The following is a 24,547-nucleotide window of genomic DNA, read 5'->3' as shown; positions in this document are numbered from 1 at the left end:
CAACTGTATCACGCTGCAATCCCTTTTTTCTCATTTTTTGTGTTTTTTCCTCAGATGTAGCCTTGTGGACACGTGGAGCTCCACCTTTTCTCCTGCTGTGTACGATTCCATTTGCTGACTGTACCACAATATGTATATGCGTCCATTCTCCTATAAATAGGCTTTCATTTGATTCCCAGTTTTTGCTACCAAAAATCTCCCTGCAATGAATTTTTTCCTGTGTGTCTTCGTGTGTGTGTGTGTGTGTGTGTGTGTGTGTGTGTGTGTGTGTCTGTGATGGTCCCCTAACTGCTCACAAACATTTCAACAACCTTATACTGTTTCCCATCCCAAGCCCCCAGATCTCATTTTCCTCCCACTTGACCTAAAATAATGCTAAAAGGAACCTGGGCACACATAGTGACTTTGAATCCCTACTCCACCACCAGACAGTATAAAATTGGGCAAATGACAGTGACAGTGTCCCCTCTCTGGCCCTCAGTTTCCTCCTCTGTAAAATGGGGATGGGGGCTACCTTGCCCACTTGCGGGGAAGCTGAAATGAAAGAATATCAAGAAGGAGCCCATCGTGGCTGTAACTCCTTGGGTGCCAGGAACGTCATCTCATGTCACAACACCAGGGATACATTCTTATCCTCGTCTCTTGGATTAAAAATGCTAAGCCTTGGAAAGGGAAGCCACCACTTAGTCATAGAGCCAGTCTCCTGCTTCATTTATTTCTCATGAGCATTAATACTGTGTTTCCCCAAAAATAAGACCTAGCCAGACAATCAGCTCTAATGCATCTTTTGGAGCAAAAAATAATATAAGACCCGGTCTTATTTTACTATAAGACCGGGTCTTATATAATAAATATTATAATATAATATAATATTATACCAGGTCTTTTATTAATTTTTGCTCCAAAAGACACATTAGAGCTGATTGTCTAGCTAGGTCTTATTTTCAGGGAAGCACGGTAGTAACCAACATTTACTGAGCACCTACTATGTGCCAGGTGCTGTGTTCAGGACTGTGCATCACAACCCCTTTAAATCCTCGTTTCCAGCCCCACAAAGGACATGTTTTGCTCAAGGCCAGTAAGGGACCAAGACCAAGCTCAGAGTCACCACCGTCTGCCTACACGCAGCAGGCACCCTGGATTCTGGCTCTTTCAGATGTCTGCTCTAGGGCTTGCCAGTGATAGACCTTGAACTGGTCTCTTCCCCTCAACTGGTCTCTTCCCCTCAACTGGTCTCTTCCCCTCACCCAAGCAACCTCTGCTCAGGGGAATTGTGGTCGCCACAGGTGCAGGGAGCAGTTCCTCTCCACTTATATCCTGAAGCACACTGGCAGGGGCTGTCCCCTGGCCTGACGCTGAAGGGCCCAGCAGTGGGGCCAGTGGAGCCAATCTCCGGCAGGGCTGGGCAGGAAGTGGGGTGGAGTTTGGGGCCCACTGAGGTGGGATCTGGTACCCCAGGACTGCTGCAGCCCAGACGAACCAACCCACGGGGAGAAGATGCCTGGGGGTCCCGGAGTCCTCCAAGCTTCACTTGCCACCACTTTCCTCCTCTTGATCTCAGCTGCTGGCCTGGGTACTGGCCTGGGTATGTGGCTAACAGGCTGTTGCTGGGTGGAGGGGGCGGTGACTGGGGAAGATGGAGAGAGGGCACAGGCAGAGGGGAGGGAGGCCAGGAGGGGAGTGGAGAGGAGCCAGCCGGAGGGGAGTTGGGAAATGCCCCTGTAGAAACTGCATCTGTCTGGTTGACTGTACCAAGCAGATGTACGGGAAGCTGGAAGGCGCTTGGTGACATTGAAGGGGCATCCACTGCCTCATGGACGGAGACAGGGGCTAGAGGTGACTTCCTCACCCCCTCCTCCCCACAGATCAAAATAAGGAACTAAGGTTGCCCTTGACTAAGCTCCAGAGGTGGGGGCAGGAGGAAACTTGGGGGAGTGCTCAGCTTTAGAGGGGAAAAAAAGCTTTCTCTTTCTCTGCCTTGAATCCCACTCACCCCCCTAAATAGGGACACCCTTCTCAGTGTGGGGCAGGGAGGGGTGGGGACACGCAGCCTCATGGCAACACCCTTGCTATCCTCCCCCAGCGATACCAGCTGCTGGCAGGGCTGTGACTACATATTTGACCAAGGAGCTCAGAAAGGCAGCTGATCACCCAAGGTTACACTGGGAGCCCAGATGGGAGCCTGTGACCCTGAGGTTGCTGCCTCCTTCCCCACCCCTTCCTCCTTCTCTCTTCCTCACCTCCTCTTTCCCTCTCCAGAAGAGGCCGAACAGCCTTGTGGATTGGCCTGGGACACTGAAAACTGGGGCTTCTCCGAGCAGTCAGGCTGGACCCTCTTGTTTCCCTCATCACCCATCCTGCTAAGGCCCTTCCCTAAACCCTCAGCCCAGTTCAAGGACTGAACTCACTGGACCCCCAGGTGGACACAAGTTACAGAGAATGAGGGACAGGCTCAGAGACACAGACAAGGCAGACCTGAAGACTGGCAGGAGGAAGCCCAGGGGCCCGAGGTTTGAACCCCCAGCCACTCCTGCTACCCTGAGCCTCTGCAGTCCCACCTGAAAAATGGGATAATGAGAGAAACTATTTCAAAGAGTTTTGTGAAGATTACACAAGATAAAGTGCCAGGTGCAGGGCCAGACTGGGGCTGAGACAGTAGATCAGGAAGGCCTTCAAGAGGAGGTGATGTCCAAACTGATTCTGCAAGAAGCTGCATGGGCAGGGGCACTCTGGCACCAGGGAAGCTAGTGTCCAAATGCCAGTGAGCTCAGTGGGACCAAAGCACAAAGTGGGTGTGGGGAGGGTGGCAAGAGGTGGCTAGAGAGGGGAGTGGGGATCCCCAGGTGTGTCACCACCCCAGGTATCTTACTCTCCTCCCCTAGGATGCCCTCCTCCTCCAAGGTGTGTCTTGTGTCTCCCCCCAAAGGCGTCTGTCCTCCCCTAGGTACCCCCTTATTCCCCCTCCTAATATCCTGTGTCTTCTGTATCCCCCTCCTCCCCAGGAGTGTCCTCATACTCCCTCCACACACACCCAGGGTTGCTGCAGTTGCAAGGGACAAGGCTGGGGCCTATGTCGCCATCCAGAGTCCCTGACCCACCCATCTCTCCACAGGCCAGAAGACTCAGACCCCGTGGGTGGAGTGGAGCCCGCCATCAATGACGGTGAGCATAGGAGCCAATGTTAGCTTCTTGTGCTGGCACAACAGCAGCGACCCTCATAAACACCCAAATGTCACATGGTTGTACAACTCCGAAAACAACAGGTTGAGCCCTCACACCATTGGCCCAGGCCAGGGCCCCAAGGGTGAACTGAACATCTCATTGGTGAACAAGAGCCATGTGGGCCTATACTGGTGCCAAGTGAGCGCTGGCGAAGAGGTCTGGCGTTCCTGTGGCACCTACCTCCGTGTGCTCGGTGAGTGGCAGTCCTGACTCCAGGGTCCCACCACTTTGCAGCTGGGGACTCCATGCTTCCCGTCTGTGAAGTGAGGACAGAGCCAATGCCTGCTTGGTGGGCATCCTCACTCCCTGCTCACACACACTGACCTATTTCTCGTCTGCAGAGTGGGGGCTTCAGTGGGGCCTTGCTGGGGGCGGGGCCGGGGTGCCAGGGCTCTGAGCAGCACTCCCTCCTCACAGAGTCAATCCCCAAACCCTTCCTGGAATTGGGGGAGGGCACCAAGAACAACATCATCACAGCCGAGGGGATCATCCTGCTCTTCTGTGCGGTGGTGCCTGGGACGCTGCTGCTGTTCAGGGTGAGCCCCCTGGGACTGGGACCTTGGCATCTGAGGGTACCCCCCTAAAACTTGGGAGAACTACGCACCCACCTCACAGGGGACTTGGGGGGTAAACGAGTTAATACAATAACAGGGTTTAAAATGGTACTGTGGGCAGCTCCTTGCTCAGTCTCCCCTCGGGGCTGTCCTCCCTGCCCTTCTCTAGGGATGTTCTCACACTGCCCCCTGAAGTTGTCTCACTCTCACCCCTAAGGGTGCTATACTTTCCCCCTACCCAGGAGTGATGTGGCCCTCCAGATGTAGCCAAGGTCAGGGAAGATGGAGCCCAGGGGTCCTCCCAGAGTCTCTGATGTGTACAAGCCTCTCTTTAGGCCACAGGACAACTACAGCCATTTACTATTTTTGTTGTTATTCGTGGAGAACAGTGGGCAGGGGAGAGAACCAAAAGGACACTGATTTGGACCCAGAGAGACCTGTCACTTACCCAATATGTGGCTTTGACCGTGTCCCTTACCAGTTCTGGTAAAGCACCTCCTGGCATTCAGGGGGGCCTACAAACATATTCTCCCCCCACGCCCCCTCACTGAGGCTCCAAATCCCCCACAGAAACGTTGGCAGAATGTGAAGTTCGGGGTGGACGCCCGGGATGACTATGAAGATGAAAATCTTTATGAGGTGAGTGGAGGGCAGGCACAGGTTAGGGGCAGGTGCATTGGGGGGTCTCATGATGGGTCCTCATGGGGTTGGCTGGGGGCAGGGACCGAAGCACCAGGGCACTGAGGCTCACCAACACGTTTGCACCCCAGGGCCTGAACCTCGACGACTGCTCTATGTATGAGGACATCTCCCGGGGCCTCCAGGGCACATATCAGGACGTGGGCAGCCTCCACATCGGAGATGTACAGCTGGAGAAGCCATGACGGTGACCAGCAGGGCTGCCTCTGCCTGCTGTGCTCCCAGCTCTGGCGTCTCTCCCCCTCCTTTGAACCAGTTATTTTCACCATCTTTCTCAGGAGTGTCCTGCATCAACTTCCCTATTAGAAGTGTCCTCTGCTTTTGCTCCCTCTAGATTGTCCCCATTCCTCTGCACAAACCTCCAGTCCTCCCTCTGCTGCCTTTCTCAGGCTCCCACCCACCCAGCCAGCAGGTAATGAGCCCTTAATCGCTGCCTCTAGGGGAGCTGATTATAGCAGCCTTGTTAGTGTCATCTCCCCCCTCCCTGCTCTGTCATGGCCACTTAGAGATAATAAATCCTTCCCAACAGCAGACCTTGGCAGGAGTCATGGATCTCATGGGGACCGCCCACCCTCCTCCCCTTGGACCCAGGAGTCCAGGCAGCCAGCCCATCCTCCCTCAGACCCAGGATTCAGGGCCCCTTGCCGCTGCCCACTCCCCACACCTTTGCTGCCCCCTGAGAGAAACAGGAAGTGTCTTGGGGAGGGCTGCATCCAAGGCCATGTCTTCCCTGAGCAGGAGGGGACAAAGGGGGGAATTGAGGTGACCATAATTATTTATGCCAATCTAAGTCCCAAAATCTCAGGGGACTACCTGGTGGGACTGGAACCAAATTCTACTACCATCACACCTGTTCTCTGGGAGTGGATTTGTGGCAGGGGACTGGACAATCTGTGGCCCTACCTTGGGAAAGGTGGGGAGACTCAGGGTCAATGACAGAGAGGCACAGAGATGTAGAGTTTCTGAGATAGAGAGGGGAGAAAGACTGAGACAGAGAGAGATAATGACAGAGATACTGAGATAGAGAGAGACAGCAGGAAGAGATAGAAAGGAAAGAAGGGTTAATAGAAAAACGGACACAGAGAGGGTGACCCTTGAGACTCCAAGGAAAGCAACAGGTGGGGAAATGACTGAGATGGCGATGCAGAGACGCAGAGATGGAAAGAGAAGGGCTCCGAGGGAGAAAGCGACAGAGAAGGGGAGGGACAACGGGGAACCGGTGGAAAAGACTCCAACGGAGAAAAGGGGAGAAAGAGAGACTCAAAGAAGAGGGCCACGGACAGAAATAGAGAGAGGAAGACCGAGAGACACACAGAGACGGAAAGCGGGGAGGTTGCTGCCAGACCCAGGCGGGCGCAGGGCGAGACTCGCCCCCAGCCCCACCAGGAGGTGATGGCGGACACCACGCCCTGCAGACAGACCGACGTACCCTGCCGGGAGAAGTCGGGCGGGGTCGGGGCGGGGCCGATGCCCTCGGATCCCCGGCGGAGCGGGGAAAGGCGGGGCCGGACGGGCTGCGAGAAGGGGAAGGAAGCGGAGGTGCCGGGCGGGCGCGGGGCGCGGGCAGGAAGCGGGGAGGGGCGGCGGGGCGGGGGCCTCCGGAAAAACGCCCCAACTTCCTGCCCCGCCAGAGCCAGGAAGCGGGAGCCGGGACACAGGGCCCGGGATCGCCGAGCCCGACCTCGGGCGCCCCGCCGGTCACCTCCCTGCGCGGACACCAGGTACACCGTCTGTGGCCCCGCCCGGCCTCCTCCCCTTGGCTGCTCCGGGAAGTGGGAGGAGAGAGGGGGCTGGGGCGCTGCTGGCAGTGGAGGGGCCTCCTGGGGCACCCCTGAGCCAGAGACCGCCCCTCCCTGGGCCTCAGTTTTCCCATCTGTCAAAGGGGGCAAAGAGAACAGAACTAATACCCGCCGAGTGTCCAGCAGGTGAGGTGAGGCATGCGAGACCGGGTCAAGGCCTCCAACTATCCAGAGAACAGATGATCACTCCCACTGTACGGGTGGGGAAACTGAGGCCCAGATAGCAGATCCAACTCGTCCCAGGGCAAATGTCGTGAGACCGAGTGGAGTTTGAACTCGCAGGTGCTTTCCGCTAAGCGTCATCCTCCAACCCCGCATGCTTTAGGACCACCTAAAAAGAAAAACGACAGTTACCGTCATAGGCCGCTGTGAAGCTGAAAGTTGCGGAGCGCATTTGAAAGCGTTTCTGGGAAGCTCTTTTTCTGGGTCATTAATTATACCGAGAGCTGGCTTGTAGGGCATAGAGCTGGCAATTTTCCTCCATTGTATAGATGGGAAGACTGAGGGTTGGAAAGAAGTAATTACTTACTCCGGGTTACATAGCATGTCAGAGGGAAAGGTACGCTTGAACTCAGGATTTTTGCTTTCCAGCCCCAGAGGAAAGTGTGCGGTGGTGGGGTGGGGTGGATGCGCAGAGAACTAATGATCGAGCGCTGGAAAATCAACTTTGGTCCCCCAGTTAAGACAGGCAAAATAGGGCGGAGAACCCAGTCCAAGAACTAAGTAAGGGCCGTGGGAACTCGGAGATCTCAGACTCAGTTTTGGCGTGGGGGTGGAACCATCCTCACCTCGGGCCGCGGAGGTAGGGGCGGGGCAGGGGCGGGGCCCAGGGGAGCAACGGGAGCAGTCGAGAAACGCCAGACCTCCAAGGCAGGCCAGAGCGGCCCTATCTGGCCAGCGTGGCGCAGCGGAGCGCTAGAGCGACTGGCAAGAGGAGTAGAGTCGTCTGGCAGGAGGCAGGCTAGAGCGGCTGGCGGGAGGAGTGGAGCTGGAATCAAAGGCGGCCTCTGAGGCGGCTAGAGCGACTCGGAGGCGGGGGTGGGGGAGCTCCGAGCCGGTGCGCCGAGGCTTCGGTTCTGGCAGCTGCGGTGGCTTCTTCGACCCGGAGCAGGTGAGGGAAGCGGCCCCTGGCGGGTGTCAAACCCTGACTCCACACGTCTGCCCCAGCATCCCTGGCTGTACACATTGCCACGTCCCCTGTAGGATTTGGGGCCCGTGTAGACCCGCCACGTCCCATGTAGGTTTGGGGGTCGTGTAGACCCGCCACGTTCCATGTAGATTACAAGATCCTACAGACACCCCAGGTTTCTGCTGGCCCCCTGTGGAGACCCTGCTCCTTACAGACGTGGAGTCCCTGTAGATCAGTAGCATCCCCTAGAATCCAGGGCCCTGTAGATCCTGGGTTTGGGGACCACCCACTCCCCTATAAAATTCTCATCCCCTTTTAAGTCTCCAGAGGTCCCATAGAGTGGCCACTTGCCCTATGGTTTCATGACCATGTGTGACCCCTGATCCTTGTAGGCCACCATGTGTCAAATAGAACCTCAGGCCTTATACATTCCAAGGGCGCCTTATGGGCTCACCCTAAGTATTCTGTATTTTAGGTTCTTTAAGGCTCCCAGAGGTTCTTAGGGACTAGTATCATCAACTCAATATTTTATAGACCCTGAGCCCTGCATAGAACCCAAGTGCCCATATTGTCTTCCACACGTGTCTGCTTTGCTGTAGGATCCCTACCTCTAAACTGACCCCTATCAGCCCCATGCACACAATACCCCTCTGCTGGACTTCAGGCCTTGTCAGTTGCCTATAAATCCATCTGACAGCTTCAACCTATCATTTCCCAGCCTTTGTAGCAGCTCCTCTCCCCTCCCCCCATCTCCTAAGCAGCATAACCCTCCCCCCATCCTCCCTGAGTCCCAAGACTCTGTGGAGCAGTCGAGCCCATCCTGTACTCCTACCCAGGCCACAGTGCCCACATACCCCTGACTTTGCAGGCCCGTAAGGAGACCTGATGTGTCTTGGTTCTGATTTTAGTTTCCTAAGGTTGGAGTGGGGGTTCCCCATGCTCTGAGGCAGCACATTCTGACAGTTAAATGCATAAACTCTAAAGCCAGACCGCCTGGGTCTGAATCCCGGTTCTGTTCCTTATGAACCATGCCTCAGTTTCCTCCTTTGTAAAACGGGCATAGTAATAACACTGACCTCATGTGGTCACTGAGAGGATTAAATTAGTTAATACCTATAAAGCAGTAATGCTGTGCTTGGCACATACTTAATGACACTTAATGCACATTAAGTGTTAGCTATTATTTTGTATTATTGTGACAAACAAAGAATAAAGGAGATAATATGTATCATGTGCATGATTTGGGGCCTGCCTGGCACTGAGCATTTGCTCAGATAACATGTGTCCTCTCCTGTGCCCTTTTGGAATCTCCTTGCTTCTGTCGAACCTCTCCACCCCTAAGTGAGGTGATGATCATGGACCCTCCATGTTCATGGTCATGTTTTCCAGCCCAAAAGTTGCAACTGGCGGCCTGGTGAAGGTTTTCCATCTCTGATGGGAATAACAATAGCACAGGGTGGTTGTCGTTGTGAAGGTTAAGTGAGTTACTATGTGAGAAGCTCTCAGAGCAATGCCTGGTGCCCTGTAAGTGTTATGTAAGTTTAGCATTCATAATAAATAATTGCTATTATTTTTCTGCCTTGGTTTGCAAATTTATTTATGTGAACATTTAACAATGCTCAAATCTTAAATTACCCAAGTTTGGATATTGGACAAATACCCTTTATGCAAAAGAATAAAAATGGTGCCTGCTCTGATGAACCCATGGGATGGCATTTGGATACTCCAGAAAGCATCATTGTTTAATGAGCATAATCAAAATCATAGCTACTATTTATTGAGTGCTAGGGAGGAGGCCTGTGGAAGAGGGAGAAGGGTGGGTCTCAGGCAACTAGGGTTATAAATAGCTCTGGGCTGTGGGGAGAGCCCCCCACTGGTCCATTCCACCCATTTCCACAGCTCTTGCCGCCTGACACAGCTTGGGCTCGCGTGGCATTAGTCATACCAATTAAGGACACAGATGATTTTGGTGGGAAGACACAGGGAGAAGTGGAGACTCTAAGGGAGACGATGGGAGAGAGGCGGCACATGAGACAGCAACTCAGATCGGTGCAGGGACAGTGGCTGCAGAAACCAGATGTGGCAAGACAGAGGCAGGGACAGAAGAGAGGCAGAGGGCAAAGGTAGGGAGAAGCAGAAGTAGGGATAGGGTGGAGTTGGCTGAGGGGGAGAGGAGGAGGGAGAGGAGGCAGAGACAGTGGGAAAAATGAGGCAGGTCTGAAGGAAAGGAGAGAAAATGAGGAAACAAGACAGGCAAAGACAGGCAGAATCAGGGAGAGACAGCCAGAGTGCTGGCTGGGGGAAAGGGAGTTGGCACGGCAGACGGATGTAGGTGAGGGATACAGACACACCTTGGGGGATGAGCTGAGGACCATTCCTTTTTTCCTGGGAGTGGAAGCCAGAAAGATACGAGGTCCCTGAGGAAAAGAACTTGTGGATCCGGGGACTCTTGGTCCCTGAAGGAAGAGAGTTCAGAGTGTTGTTTTCTTATCTGGAGAGAGTTGGGGGTTGAGGGGTTTGCCACTGTGATTTCCTGTCACAGGAAGTGGGGCTGGTGGGTTCAGAGGCAACATCCTGCCCCAAGCCTGTCACAGATCAGAGGAGCCCGAAGACACCCCAGTTATCTCCCTCCTACCTCCTCTTTAACCTCGTCAACTCTGCTGGTCCCCAGCTCCTCCTGCCTCAGAGCCCAGAGTCTGAGCCCCCAGCCCCTCCTGCATTAGGGACCCAAAACTTGCAGGCTGTTATGGCCACAGCTCTCTCATGGACCCAGGCTCCTGGGCCTCCAGCTTCCCCCCAACAAGGCTCCCTGTCCTTGGGCTCCCCGCCCTGGCTGGCCTCTGAAGGGCTCTTTGTCGCCACACAGAGGCCCTATTGAGTTGCGGAGGCCCAGATGGGGGAAGGCTGTTTACTCACCTTCACACCTGGGCCAGGAATCTGTGAGTAACCACCCAGTGCCACCTCCTCCCACCCCCTAACCTCAGCCCCTCCTCTTCCCCCAGCCCTGCAGAGCCCATGGAGGCAGAGGACGTCGTGGCCCGAGGGGCGGTGAGTGGACAGAGCCAAGGGTTGAAAGGACTGGGGGGCTGTGAGGTGGGGAGCACAGTGGGCTGAAGCCAACCCTCCCCTTCCACAGGCCCCAGGGCCCCCCCGGCCTGGCCTTGTGCCCGTCAGCATCATTGGGGCCGAGGACGAGGATTTTGAGAACGAACTGGAGACGGTGAGGGGGAGACCTGGTGGAAAATCTTCTGTCTTAGGCTTCCTGGGGCCCCAGCCCCTCAAGTCCTATCCTCAGTGTCCCCTCCCACTTTAGTCCAGTTCTCCATCCTCAGTTGCTGTCCTGCTGTGTCTTCTCACTGCCAATCTCTTATCTGGGTTGTACCTGCTTGCTTATCCCGCCCCCATCCTTGATCCCACCCTTTGTATTCTAATCCCGGTTTTGATTGCCATCCCCCACTTACATCATAGATCCCCATCCCATCTTTCCTAATTTCTGTCCTCATCACCCCTCATTTTAACATTAAATTTTCTCCATTCTCCTTGACACCTGCTCTGCAGCCACCATTACAGAATAGACACCATCATCACCCCTTCCTCCCAGCTTGGGTCCATCAGGAAATGCCAAGGAAAGAGGAGGGGTGAAGCCCAAGGCCCCTGTTCTGCTCCCCATTGCCTTACCCCTATTCCCACCCCCAGAACGCAGAGGAGCAAAACAGCCAGTTCCAGAGCCTGGAGCAGGTGAAGCGTCGCCCGGCCCACCTCATGGCCCTCCTGCAGCACGTGGCCCTGCAATTCGAGCCAGGACCCCTGGTGAGGGCGGGGAGGGGGGCTAGGCCAGGCCAGAGCAGGCAGTGCATCAGACCAATGCCGATGAGCCAGGAGGGTCTAGAAGTAGAGAGCCAGAGGGACCAGCATGCAATCCAGACAAGATCGCAGGTGCCCCGTGTAAATCTCAGTACGCAGAGTGCAGACCAGGAGAGCACACACAGGAGGGTCATGCAGAGAGCAACAGAATCCAGGCACCTGGGAAAACCATACCCCCCCCGCCCCACTGTGGTGCCTGTGGCAGTGTCACCCATCAATGACAGCACCCTTTCTCACAGACTCTGGAAATTGAATCCTCCTCTCCACGGCCTTAGCAGGTATCATTCAGGGTTGGTGCTGGAGAGAAAGCCTTTGGCCTTCCCGGATCTCGGTGGCACAGCAGGCCCTGATCCAGAAACAGGAAACCACCACAAGCAGCCCACAAGGCAGAGAGAACATAATCCATGATCCAGAAACCTCCCGTATTAGGCAGAAAACACTTAGGAGGTGCGGATGCAGAGCTGTGCCGCGGGAAATACCTGCAGAGTCTAGAGAACCCAACAGATGATGTAGGAAGAAGCCACTGGCTGCAGGGGGTGGGGGTGCGGTAGCGCTCCATGGACAAGGGTCCCATTCCAAGAAGATGCAGTGCAGCCCAGCACAGGCCTTAGTCGGGGCTAGCCCAGGGCACTGGTCTATAAACGCACAGCAGATGCCTCCGGGAGACAAGGAGACTGGCAGAAATGCCAGGGAGGGACGCCAGGGTGGGCGATGCAAAAAGAAGGGGCGTCGACTGACATGGAAGCCTCAGAAACTGTCAGGAAATCAGGAACTGGCCTTCTCCAGAAAAGTGGCAGCCCCTCCTCTGGTTCATGGAGGCTCTGGCCCTCTAGGCACGGAGTTCCTTCCGAGTTTGGGGGTTTCTAGAACTCGAGCTCCTGGGACTCAGCCCAGGGGTGGTGCTGACTACCATGTCCTTCCTGTGAGGGCCAGGGGCTTGGCTGAGGGGACCTAGATGGCCTCCAGCAATGTGAGATTTGTCATGCTGCTCCCTCACCTCAACGGCTGGGGGCGTGTCAGGGCTAGCTGTGGTCCCCTAGGCTGCTTCCTGATGGCCTGTCATGGAGTTTTGCTTTGGGGAGACGGGGGTGACATAGATTAATTAAAAGTGTTTACTGTGCAGAAACAGTCCTGTCCCCGCTGGGCTGAGTCCTTAGCACACTGAGACCATGTCCCTTACCTGACGAGAGCCCCCCAGGAGCCAGGATCAGTTGGGTCCCCACTGCATTGCCAGTGTCACCCAGCACAGGGCTGGTACACAGGCAGCCCCAGGAAGTGCTTGATGAATGAATGAGTGAGCCCCATTTGCTCACCTGTTTATTTACCCAGCGCCCACCATGCTCTAGACCCTGTCTGGGACACACATGAATCAGAAACAGCCTCCCCGCACACCCCCAAAGCTAACCTTCCAGTTGCTGACAGTATTTCTAGGCAGTAGAGTATAGTGGAGACAGGCTGCCTGGATTCTAACCCCAGTTTTGCCACTTACTAGCTGTGTGACCTTGAGCAAGCTTCTTGAGCTCAACTTCCTTTTCTGTGAAATGGAATAATGATGCCTCTAAGAGCAGACAGGTTCATGTTATAAAGGGTTTAGAACATGTCTGGATGCACCAGCCCCTGTGTAGCTGGGAGTGGTAGCAGCAGGGAGGAGGCAGAGCCACAGAGAACAGTCCCACAGGATAAAAACTAGCAAATGCTTATGGTGGCCCTGGGAGGCAGGGCCTGGGTGTGGGGATGGTGGTCAGGGAACACGCTTCCCGGAGGATTTGAGCCCTGAGGCTTTCCAAGGGGAAGTGTGGTTCAGGTGGCTGGTAGGGAGGACAGGTCACACTCTGTCTCACCAGCTCTGCTGCCTACACGCGGACCTGCTGGGCTCACTGGGTTCCAAGGAGGCCAAGAAGGCCTTCCTCGACTTCTATCACAGCTTCCTGGAGAAGACCGCGGTGAGACGCCTTCCAGGAGCCCCAGCCCTTGGCCCTGGACAGCCACCCTACACCTCCCAACCTCCACCCTGTGAAGGGAAGCCTGGCCTGGGGAGACCCTGTGCCAGCCTGGCCCTTCCTCCACTGCTGCCTCCCCTCAGACCACCGTTCCCAGGGCCCGTCAGCTGCCATCCCATCACAGCCGAGTCCTCCGCTTCACTCCATTCTCTCTCCTGAACAGGTTCTGCGGGTGCCAGTTCCTCCCACAGTCGCCTTTGAACTTGGTAAGGAGCGGAGAGGGTTCTATGGGAGGGAGAGGAGAGAGGTCTGCAGGATGAAGGAGCGGTCTCTAGCAGAGACCAGGCCTCCCAGAAGGCCCAGGGTGGGAGGCCACATGCCCACACTCCTTGGACAGTAGGGAGTCCTTTCTTCCTCTCTCCTGGCTGCCTTGGTAGCCCAAGAAAGCATGGCCGATGGAGTCCAAGGGTGGGTGGGGAGCCGGGAGCCGGGAAACTGGCCCCAGCCCTGGTCGGTATCCCTGCAGACCGCACGCGGCCCGACCTCATCTCTGAAGACATCCAGCGGCAGTTTGTACAGGAGGTGGTGCAGAGCCAGCAGGCGGCTGTCAGCCGGCAGCTGGAGGACTTCCGCTCCAAGCGGCTCATGGGCATGACGCCCTGGGAGCCTGATCTGGCCCAGCTGGAGTCCTGGGTGGGACGGGACCGCGCGGCCTTCGAGGCCCGGGAACGGCATGTGGCTGAGAGGCTGCTGGCCCACCTGGAGGAGATGCAGTGAGTGGGGCCAGCCCCTCCCCAACCACCAGGGTGCCTTCTGCTGCCCCATCCATGTCAGGGCTCCCTCTGTAGCTTCACAGTTCATTCCTTTGCATCTTCCCCAGTTTCTGGGTCCCCCAGCCCTGGCATTTTAGTTCATCTGGGTTTTTGTCTTCCCTTCCCAGCTTTGGGGTCCCTCTCAGGTTCCAGGTCTCTCCGAGGCCTGTGTTCGGGCCTAGGCCTTGTCACCCCCATCCACGCCTCCCTCCCGTTATCCTCCTTCCCAATTGTTTCAGCAGTCCCCCCGCTCTGCCTCTCCTCTTTCCTGTCCCAGCTTCTAAGCGGACAACCATCCAGACATTTGTGCTGGGTGGACAGGGACCCCAGGCTTAGCAAGTTTGTCACAAACTTTCTTCTCCTTACAGACACACAATCTCTACCGATGAAGAAAAGAGGTGATGGAAGCAGAGAGGACAGCAGGATAGCCGTTTAGTCTCCTGGGCCTGAGGGAGGAGACGTGGGGGTGGGGGAGGCTGGGGTCCTGGGTGTGGAGCAGCTTCCCTATCCCTGTCCCTTGGAGCCCTCTCCCCTTTCCTCAGCTACACTGCAGGAAGTGGATATGGGGTTGGGGTGGGAAGTGAATGGGGAGGGGAAAGCTGTGGGGGAGCAGTGTGCAGTCTGTGCCTGGGGTCATCACCAACCCCTCCTCACAGTGCTGCTGTGGTCAACGCCATCAGCCTGTACATGCGCCACCTTGGGGTGCGGTCCAAGAGCGGGGACAAGAAGTCGGGGAGGAATTTCTTCCGAAAAAAGGTGCTTCCCTGAGTACCCAAAACTGGTCCTTTCCTCTCCAAAGACCTGGTGGGGAGCCTTGAGACTGTTGGTGGCTCAGAAATAACCAGCTGTCTCTCACCTCTCCCCCCACCCCCGCTTCCTGCAGGTGATGGGGAACCGGAGGTCAGATGAGCCGACTAAGACCAAGAAAGGACTGAGTAGCTTCCTGGACGCTGCCCGCTGGAATCGGGGAGAGCCCCAGGGTGAGGTTCCTGGCCTCGGCCAAACCCGACTTCCCCACGCTGCACCCCACACACACACACCTCACAGTTCCATCGGTCTCATATCTCTATTTCAGCCCTGGATACTCGGCACCTCAAAGTGGAGGCTGATGGTAAGTCTTGAAGCCAGAGCATCCATATCCTGGGGGCCTGCTGGGCCTAAGAGAGGAGGGGCTGGAGGCCTGGACTCCTGGGTCTGAGGGAGGAGGCGCTGGGGGCCTGGATCCTGAGTCTGAGGGAGGAGGAGGGATCTCCTGAGTGATGGGCAGGATGGGGCTGGAGCATAGCATCTTGGATCCCCCAGGCCATTGTGGATTAGAGCCACTGGCCTCTTTGTTTCTCTTTCTCTCTCAATGTCTCCCTAGCTGAGAAGCCAAGCCTCATTGAACGGAAGGGAGGCCTAGGGGTGCCCTCCCGGGATCGGAATGTTGGGGTCCCTGGGCAGGACACCCCTGGAGTTTCTTTACACCCTCTGTCTGGGGACAGCCCGGACCGGGAACTAGGTGAGAGTTAACTGGACCCCCTGTCAAGACCACCCCTTGGTTCTCTCCACCGGACCCTCCCTGCTTCTGGTCACCAGTGTTATCAATAAAACCACCCCTTCCCTCACTTTACCTTTGCCACAGCTTTCCTCCCAGGCTCTGACCTCTATCCTGGTGATGTGGTTCCCACCTTCTTGGACTACATTTCCCATCAGCCTCCATGGCTTCATTTCCCAGAACCCTCTTTTAGTACATTGCCAATCAGCTCCCTTGGATTGGTGAGCCCATCAGCCCCATTAACTGCATTTCTCACAATCCTTATATGGCCCCCAACCCCTGGGACTTCAGACAACTACTTGGCCATCCCAGGGTTCAAATCCCAGCTCTGCGTCTTATGTTATATATTGGAAGTCACTCACTTCCCTCTCTGAGCCTCCGTCTCCTCATCACTAAATGGGGTATCTCCTCTTCCTACAAGTCCCAGTTGAGGTTCGGGAGAACAGATGGATTAGAGGCATCGAGCAGAGCATGCAGTCTCTCCCCCAGTTCTTTGGGTCCCATCTGTCCACAGTGGTATTCTCAGAGGTCTTTCCATCTGTCCATCCCCATCAAAGTACAGAGCAGCCATTTGGTGTCTGCCAGGCACTGGATGGCTTTAGTCCCCCACCCTCCGCTCCATGAAGGCGGAAACTGAGGGCCCCCAGAGTGGGGGTCTCACTGCCACAGGGGCCTCCCAGCCAACCCTGCTCTCTCCGCCACCCCCACAGGTGTTGATGCCCCACTGGAGCTGGGGGACCCGCCTCTGCAGGCTGCCAGCTTGGAGCCCCCAGTGCCCCTGGAGAGTACCGAGGAGGGTGCTGATATTGAGAGGTGCCCAGGCAGGGGTGAAGGGTGTGTGGGGCGCAGGAGTCAGGGCTGGGAGGCTGCGTGTTGGGGGTCTTGCTGCCATTTGCACCTGCTGTCCCTGAGCCATTCTACTCTGCCCTGCTCCTCCCTCTTTCCACCTTCTCCCTCTTTTCCTTCTTCCTCTTTTTCTTGTCTCATCTCCTCTCTCGTTCCTCTTCCTTGCTTCCCCCCTCCCTTCTTCCTCTCCTTCTTTTTCAGTTTTTTCTCCTCTCCTCCCTCCTTCTCTCTCCTTCCGTCCGCCTCTTCCCCTTCTTCTTTCTCCACCCTTCCCCCCTCAGCTCCTCCTGGCCCTTCTCCCTCCACCCCTTCACTGCTTCATCCTTCCTTCTCTTCGTTTAAGCCTCAGCCAGTGCCTTGCTCCTGCCTCCTGGTTCCCCTTACCTCAGCCCCCCATCCCTCTGTGCTCCATGCCTGGGGGCCCTGTCCCCCTCATAGTTGGGGAGCAGGCTCTGCCCCTGCCTGTCCTTGTGCTGCTGCTTTGGGGACCTTTTGGCGGGTGGGGGCGGTGAATTGGGTTCCATCTGGGTCCACCTCTGACCCTGTACCCCTCTCTCCTCAGAAGGTGGAAGAGGTGGGTGCCTGGGCCCTGGGTGGGGGGAGGGCTAGCCCCTCCCCCATTTCTCCCAGCTCCTCCCCTCTCCCCATGGGCCACCCACTCCCCTTCACCCCTGTGAGGGGTGGGTGGGGACATCACCCTCCCAGCCAAAGAGCTAAGTATTAAAATTCCCTTTCTCCTACCCTCAACTCCTGGCTCTGCCCCTATCCCTCTGCCTCAGGGAAGGGAGGGGTCAGTCCTGTGCTCCACACTGGGTTTCCCTCCCCCACCAAATTCCAGTATCACTCCAGACCACCCCGTACTGCCCCAGCACCCCTAGATCCCACTGCTCCTTCTGACTCTCTGCTCTCTTCTGTTGCATGTTTGATTCCTGTCCTGGTCTCTCCCTGTCCTGCTCTGTCCCTGTCTGTCCCTGTCTGTCCCTGTCCTGGTCTCCCTGTCCCTGTCCTGGTCTCGCCCTATCTCTGTCCTGGTCTCTTCCCGTCTGTCCCCGTCTGTCCCCGTCTGTCCCTGTCCTGGTCTCTGTCCTTGTTCTGGCCTCTGCCTGACTCTGTCCTTGGCCTCGGGGTCCAGGCTATCGGGGCGTCTGGGGCGCTCGGAGAGCCTGCGGGTGAGTGACCGCCGCCGGCCTTCCCGGGGCAGCCTCGGGGCTAAGGGCCGGGGTGGGGGCCGCTCCCGGAGCGACGTGGACATGGACCCCAGCTCCGCCACGGCCGTGCTTGGCCCTGCCCGACGAGCCACGTACGTCACTATACCCCCTATCCATTGAGTCAGTCTAGAGAGTCAGGGAAGATGGGAATGGGGTGGTTTTCAGAGTCACAGAGAACTGAGTATCGGATGCTGAGGTCACTGAGGCCCTACAGTGGTTACAAAAGAGGGATAGGACACTTCTTTCTAGAAATCTGGGGGCTAGCCTGCAGCTAGGGCCACCCTGGGGGCATCGAATGCCAAGGCCACAGGGGGGTTGGATATGAGGAGTCAGAGTCTCCTCTTTGGGAGACCCCAAGCTGGGGCTCTAACAAGGCCTCTCTGTCCCACAGCCCCGAGCCTGGAGATGAGGGGGAGCAAGGACGGTCAGGACTAGAGATGGAACCAGAAGAGCCCCCGGGCTGGCGGGAGCTCATCCCCCCAGGCACCCTGCACAGCTTGTCCAAGAACCAGGTGAAGCGGCAGGAGGTCATCAGCGGTGAGTGCCACCCCCTCCAGCCCACTGCGGCCAAGGACGAGCCAGCTGTGGCAAAGAGAGACAGATGCAACGAGATGTCTATCTTGCTGTTATTTACAACAAGCAGAGCTTGAAGGCAGCCCGTTTCCAACAGAGGACCATTGATTACGTAAATTGTAGAACAGCCACTCTGTGGACTAGGAATGCTGCTGGCAGAGTGACATTTCCAAAGAATTTCTAGTAGTGCAGGACAGTGCTGATGTTAAGAGCCAGCAATAGGATATAAAATTGTATTTCTAGCATAAGCCTTTGTTTCCCTATTTGTGAAACGTGGGCTGTAATAGTTCCTGTCTTAAAAGACCGCCATGAAGATGAGACAATTCACTGGAAGTGTCTAGCGCAGTGTTGGGGACAGTAAAAGCATTCGAAAGTGACTGCTGTCATTAAGATCTGTCATTAAGATCTTAATTGCTTGGGGAGGAAAGATTCCATGGGGAAAAGTTTGGAAAGATAATCAATATATTAGCAGTGCTTGCTCCGCTTCTGTCTTGATTCTTTTCTGTGATTTCAAATTGTGTGTGAGTGCACAGGGTTTGGCAAAAGTAGATGATTTTGGAAGCTCCTCTGGAAGTTTATTTAAAGAAAGTACTCATTCAGAATTTTTAGGATAGTAGGTGAATACTTTTGGGGTCACAGATCCTTCTAAGTCTATGATCAAAACAAGCAGTGCTCTCCAGTAGAACTTTCTGGAATGATGGAAATGTGTAATATTGTGCTGTCCACCATGGTAACCACCAGCCACATAATAGCTGTTACTCACTTGAAATGTGATGAGTACAAATGAGAACTGAATTTTGTGTTTCATTTCATTTTGATTCAAATTTGAAGAGCTGTATGTGGCTAGTGGCTCCCACATCGGACAGCATAGCAAGTGCTCTCGGCAGAAAAATACGCATAACACACAAAGCCATGCATTTAATTTCCAGGGACTTCCAGGGCCCCTGGAACTCAAGCATGCACCCTCTGGGGGCCCCTGGATCTGAGGCTATCAACCTGTGCACAGAGGGAGTCACTGTCCCATAAACAGGCTGAGACACTTGCTGGATGGTTAGACACTAAACACAGCTGCAGGCTTCCTGGCAGTGGGGTAACTGACTTGTTCTGCTGTGCCCGGGACTTTCCCCATTTTGGAGCCGAAAGCCCCATGTCCTGGGAAGCCCATGATTGCCAGGAAGACTAGGACCATTGGTCACCCTGGCTGGCTGCCGCTGCCAAAAAGGAGAGGCAGGGCCTTGAGGAATACTCAATGGCTGTCCCAGAGGCAGATGACCACTCAGAGAGAGTTGTCCCATCCCATCCCCTTCTCCTCGTCCCCCCAGCCTGCCTCTGAAACTGCCCCCCATAGTTGGCACCCTCCCCAACCATGCTTCCTGTCTGGTGGCCCTGTAGAGCTGCTGGTGACGGAGGCGGCCCACGTGCGCATGCTCCGGGTGCTGCATGACCTCTTCTACCAGCCCATGGCGGACAGCGGCTTCTTCCCCCTAGAGGAGCTACAGAACATCTTTCCCAACCTGGATGAGCTCATCGAAGTACATTGTGAGTGCAGGGCCTCGGCCCTACTGCACACCCCTCCTCTGGCTTCCTCCTTTGAGGCCTCAGGCAACGAGGCTTGGAGTCTAACATGTTCTCCTTGAGCACCCATCATGGGCAGCCTCTATTCTGGCACTGGGGACAACTCTGCCCTGGACCCGCCAGAGCTCACATTCTAGATGGGACAGGCATGTCAAGCATGTGATGCGGTGACAGGCCCACCAGCCCCAAGGATCAGATAGACACACCTGCAGCCCAACCCCCACCAACTCCCAAACAGGCTCTGCATACAATCTCGTGGGTCCTGACAGCATTCCCTTTCCTCACCACTCCCCACAGCCCTGTTCCTCGATCGCCTGATGAAGCAGAGGCAGGACAGCGGCTACCTCATAGAGGAGATCGGAGATGTGCTGCTGGCCCGGGTGAGGGCACCCAGCCCAGCTGCCAGCCCCTCCTCCTAGCTGGGGACCTGTGGAAGCTGGGGGTCTCCCACAGCCCTGTCCTCCTGTCTTAGCCTCCATCCCCGAGTGAGGCCCTGCTCTTCCCATGCCCACCTGAGACACCCTCCCTGGCCTGAATTTCGCTGTAGTTTGATGGTGCAGAGGGCTCCTGGTTCCAGAAAATCTCCTCCCGCTTCTGCAGCCGCCAGTCATTTGCCTTAGAGCAGCTCAAAGCCAAGCAGCGCAAGGAGCCTCGTTTCTGCGCCTTTGTGCAGGTAAGGGGTCTGGGCCGGGGTCCCAGAGAAGGTTCCAGTGTCCCAGTCCCAGGGCCCCCAAGCGTGGGCCACCTCAGCACTGCTGTTCCCTCAGGAGGCCGAGAGCCGCCCGCGGTGCCGCCGCCTGCAGCTGAAGGACATGATCCCGACAGAGATGCAGCGGCTCACCAAGTACCCACTGCTGCTGCAGAGCATTGGGCAGAACACAGGTACCCCTGCCGGCTGCCCCGCCGGCCCCGTGCTCCCTGTCCCACCTTGGCCGCAGACCAGCAGCAGCCAGGGTTGGGGTTCACCACGGCTGGTCTCTCCTTTGCCCACAGAAGAGCCTGCGGAACGGGAGAAGGTGGAGCAGGCGGCTGAGTGCTGCCGGGAAATTCTGCATCACGTCAACCAAGCTGTACGAGACATGGAGGACCTGCTGGTGAGCCTGGGCACGGCCCTGCGCCCCAGGCAGTGGGACATGTGTGGGCAGGGCTCAGCTTGTCCCTCTCAGGGGCCACTTCTGCTCTGGAGCTCAAGCCTGGCCCTCAGTTTGTCCCCCTCAGGGCTTTCCAGGGATTTACTGGGCCCTCAACTCCTCCCTCTCAGGGTCACTGGAGGTCAGGCCTGGCCCTTGGTTTGTCCCTATGACACTCTCTTCCCTACTCTAGCGGCTCAAGGACTATCAGAGGCGCCTGGACTTGTCCCACCTAAAGCAGAGCAGTGACCCCATGCTCAGCGAGTTCAAGGTGACCCCTCCTGCTCTCCCGTCCCCGGCCCTCCTTGCTGTCAGGATTCTCCCATAATGCATCCAGGAAGCCAGAGAGACCCTTCAGCTCTGACCCCTCCCCATTCCCAGCCAGCACCCATCCTGCCCCTGGCTGTGATACACAGCCCCATGGTCATCCCCACCCTCCCCTGCCCCCCCTTGGCCTGTGCCCACCGTCACTCCTTCCGGCTTCCAGAACCTAGACATCACCAAGAAGAAGCTGGTCCACGAGGGCCCGCTGACGTGGCGGGTGACAAAGGACAAGGCTGTGGGTGAGCGCCCGGGCAGGGAGCAGGGGCCGAGTGGCACAGTGCTGGGGTGGGGGGTGCTGAGTGCGGCCTTGCCTCCTGCAGAGGTCCACGTGCTACTGCTGGACGACCTGCTGCTGCTGCTCCAGCGCCAGGACGAGCGGCTACTGCTCAAGTCACACAGCCGGACGCTGACACCCACGCCTGACGGCAAGACCATGCTGCGGCCGGTACTGCGGCTCACCTCCGCCATGACCCGTGAGGTGGCCACCGGTGAGACCTGGCCCTGAGTGAGGAGGGAACCCTCCAAAGCGCCCAGGAACTCACGTTCTGGCAAAGGGGAGGCTGCCGCAGATGGAGGAGTAGGTGTCGTGGCAGGCGGAGGCTATTAGCAGAGGCTGAGCTAGCAGAAGAGGCCCTGGAGCTGGGCAGGGCCGGGGCCAGGCCTGGTTGTGGATTTCATTAAATGAGATGGGAAACTGCCCCAGGTTTTTGCACAGAGGAGCTGCCAACTCTACCTGTTGTTTTGTAGGGACACCCTGACTGCCACTTGGGGGTTGTAGGCGCACAGGGGTGAAAGCCAGGAGCTCAGTGACAAGGGATTTGCAAACATATTGCCAGGAAGCTGTCGCAGGGCCGTGGTGCTCATGTGTTCCTGGTTAGATGTGGGAGCATGAGAGGGAAGGCTGGAAGGAGGGCACCTGAGGGGGTATTAGTGACATAGGAGTGGGGAATTGAGTCATGGGAGCCCCCCTCCACCATCGTGAGGGCCATCTCCGGGCTCCAGCGAGTGCTCAGGGAGGACACAAAGTGGGGTTACCCTGGCTCTGAGCCACACCTTTCCTTCTCCTTGCAGATCACAAAGCCTTCTATGTCATTTTTACCTGGGACCAGGAGGCCCAGATATACGAGCTGGTGGCACAGTCCGTGTCGGAGCGGAAGAAGTGAGGGCATTTGGGTTCCTCACGTGGGTGGAGGAGGAGGCCCAAGCCCCTGAGTCCCTGGGGACAGGGTGAGGGTGGGGGGCTCTGACTTCCCAGTGGCTGGCCTGTCTCCCCAGCTGGTGTGCCCTCATCACTGAGACTGCTGGGTCCCTGAAGGTCCCTGCCCCTGCCTCCCGCCCCAAACCCCGGCCCAGTCCAAGCAGGTAAGGGGGGGGACTAGGGAGGGAACTGGAGGGTGGGGAGAGGGAGGTGGTGGTGGTGCTGGGGCTGGCTTCCTGTTTGTCCCCAGAACCCCAGCTCTAGCCCTGTCTCCATGTGTCATGTGTATGCATGTGTGTGAATGTACATGTGTACGTGTGTGTGCCGCCCCATCACGGCCCATCTGTCTCCTCTCCAAGCCTCTCTGTCTTCCACTGGCCAAGCCTCTCTATCTCCCTGTCTCCCAGCCTCAACCTCTGTCTCTACCTCTGGACCTCCCCACCTCCAGCTCTCTGTCTCCCTGCCCCTGTCACCCCTGGGGCCAGGGATGTGGGGTCATCCAGCACTTCCTTCCCCCAGTACCCGAGAACCCCTGCTCAGCAGCTCTGAAAATGGCAATGGTGGCCGAGAGATGCCCCCAGCTGATGGTGAGCCTGGAGGGGCATTGAGTGGGGGTGAGGGTGTCCACAGGAAGCTGGGCAGGATCTGAGCACCCTACCTGCTCCCCACCCAGGCCGGATTGAGAGAACACTCAGTGCCCTCCTGCCCTTCTGCCGGCCCGGCCCTGAGGGCCAGCTCGCTGCCAAGGCCCTTCAGAAAGGTAGTTTCACCCCACCCCCCACAGGGCTGCTACCAGAAACAAGGGCACCAGCCACCCCACACACGGCCCCAAGTCCCTCCTGCAGCTTTCGTCCTTTTCTTCACCTTCAATTCAGCCTCTCCCTGGACCCATCTCCATCATTGGTGTCCTCTCACCCTACCCCAACCCTAGGCCCAGCCTCACTTCTGACCCCTTTCGCCCCATCTGCAGGCCTAGCTAACCCCAGGCTGAGCCTCCCCTGGCACCCACCTGCAGGCCCCTGGCCTCTCCCACCTCTTGCCCCTCACCTGCCCCCTCTGAATCCCCCTTCCCAGCCCCACCTCTGACTCTGTCCCCTTATCCCTGGCCAGTGCTGTCCCTGAAGCAGCTACTATTCCCCTCGGACGAAGACAGTGGGGCAGGGCCTCCCCTCCAAGGGGATGGGGTCCCAGAAGGTGGCCCCCTGAGCCCCACACAGACCCAGGAAATCCGAGTGGAGCTACTCAGCCTGGAGGAGATCGTTAAACAGCTGGAGGTGGTGGCCCGTGGCTGGGGAGGCAGGGAGGTGGGGGAAGAGGGGGTGACTCAGACCACGGACCCCTCTCATGGTAACCCCCACACACACCAGGAGGTGGAGGAGGAGTTCTGTCGCCTTCGACTCATCCTGTCTCAGCTTGGGGAGAACACTGTCCCCCAGCCTGGCTGTACCTGAGGCTCCCTGCCCCAGGCAGGTGAGTGGGGGGCTGGGGACCCCGAGCACTGCCCGATGAGGGGGGATCAGAGTGGGCACCTCAGGGGCTCCCCTCTCCACCACGCCGTCCATTTCTCTCCCTGTACCTTTGTCTGTCTGATCCTCCCGAGTCCACCCACCTCCTGTCTCCTCATCTCTCCATCTCTGTCAGTTTCTATTTCTCTGGCCATTTTGTGCTTTCTCCCCATCCTCCCTTCCTCTCCCCTTTTCCCTGTTTCTCTCTCTCCATCATCTCTCCCCTCCCCCATCTCTGTCTCCCTTCTCCTACATCCCCCCAGGCCTTTTGCAAGATGGAGAGGAGGTGAGGACCACCCACCCATCACTGCACAGCTGCTGCAGCATCTCCAACCCCAAAGGCTCAAGGAGAGAGAGCTGGGCTTTCGAGGCCACATCTGGGGGTCCCCAGCTGGGATCACTGCATCCCCCCAACATCCCACTGGCCTCAGCCTTCTCCCTTCTGCCTTCTGCATGGGAGACTCAGGGCTTTACTCCAGGGAGCACCACAGTGACCCCCGTTTCCCGGGCCATCTCAGTATTGCCTGGGGGGGGCACCCCTTCATTCCCCCTGCCAAGTGCCTTTGCTCTGTTTTTATATCCTGAATTGAAGGTTTATTTTTTAATATATATTATCTAAGGAGAGGTGTGTG

At 56.9% G+C, this 24,547-nt stretch overlaps 2 protein-coding genes across 5 annotated transcripts; both read left to right on the top strand.

Annotated features, from left to right (window-relative positions):
- Positions 1-1,406: 1,406 nt before the first annotated feature.
- CD79A (CD79a molecule) lies at positions 1,407-5,006 on the top strand. Its single transcript, XM_019713766.2, has 5 exons — positions 1,407-1,585; positions 3,113-3,415; positions 3,640-3,758; positions 4,347-4,415; positions 4,547-5,006. The coding sequence occupies exons 1-5, from the start codon at positions 1,498-1,500 to the stop codon at positions 4,658-4,660; spliced, it is 693 nt and encodes a 230-aa protein (XP_019569325.1). The 5' UTR covers positions 1,407-1,497; the 3' UTR covers positions 4,661-5,006.
- Positions 5,007-5,852: 846 nt separating this feature from the next.
- ARHGEF1 (Rho guanine nucleotide exchange factor 1) lies at positions 5,853-24,537 on the top strand. 4 transcript variants are annotated; one of them, XM_019713761.2, is made up of 31 exons: positions 5,853-6,196; positions 10,406-10,451; positions 10,540-10,623; positions 11,100-11,213; positions 13,112-13,210; positions 13,431-13,473; positions 13,734-13,980; positions 14,388-14,417; positions 14,676-14,775; positions 14,903-14,999; positions 15,095-15,130; positions 15,383-15,520; positions 16,267-16,369; positions 16,965-16,976; positions 17,535-17,702; positions 18,002-18,147; positions 19,576-19,722; positions 20,056-20,138; positions 20,306-20,431; positions 20,526-20,640; positions 20,752-20,852; positions 21,082-21,159; positions 21,376-21,451; positions 21,533-21,700; positions 22,284-22,371; positions 22,488-22,574; positions 22,930-22,997; positions 23,084-23,170; positions 23,521-23,684; positions 23,778-23,880; positions 24,179-24,537. In XM_019713761.2, exons 1-30 carry the CDS (start codon positions 5,868-5,870, stop codon positions 23,859-23,861), a joined length of 3,264 nt encoding a protein of 1,087 aa, XP_019569320.2. In that variant the 5' UTR covers positions 5,853-5,867; the 3' UTR covers positions 23,862-23,880; positions 24,179-24,537. The 4 variants fall into 4 exon arrangements, with proteins under 4 accessions (XP_019569320.2, XP_019569322.2, XP_019569323.2 ...); XM_019713762.2 differs by lacking the exon at positions 5,853-6,196 and adding an exon at positions 7,268-7,385; XM_019713763.2 differs by lacking the exon at positions 16,965-16,976.
- The last annotated feature ends 10 nt before the right edge of the window (positions 24,538-24,547 follow it).

Source organism: Rhinolophus sinicus, linkage group LG11, assembly GCF_036562045.2.
Source record: "Rhinolophus sinicus isolate RSC01 linkage group LG11, ASM3656204v1, whole genome shotgun sequence".
Classification (NCBI taxonomy): domain Eukaryota; kingdom Metazoa; phylum Chordata; class Mammalia; order Chiroptera; family Rhinolophidae; genus Rhinolophus; species Rhinolophus sinicus.
Note: the sequence above shows the minus strand (reverse complement) of the source record. Positions and strands in the feature narration are given on the sequence as shown.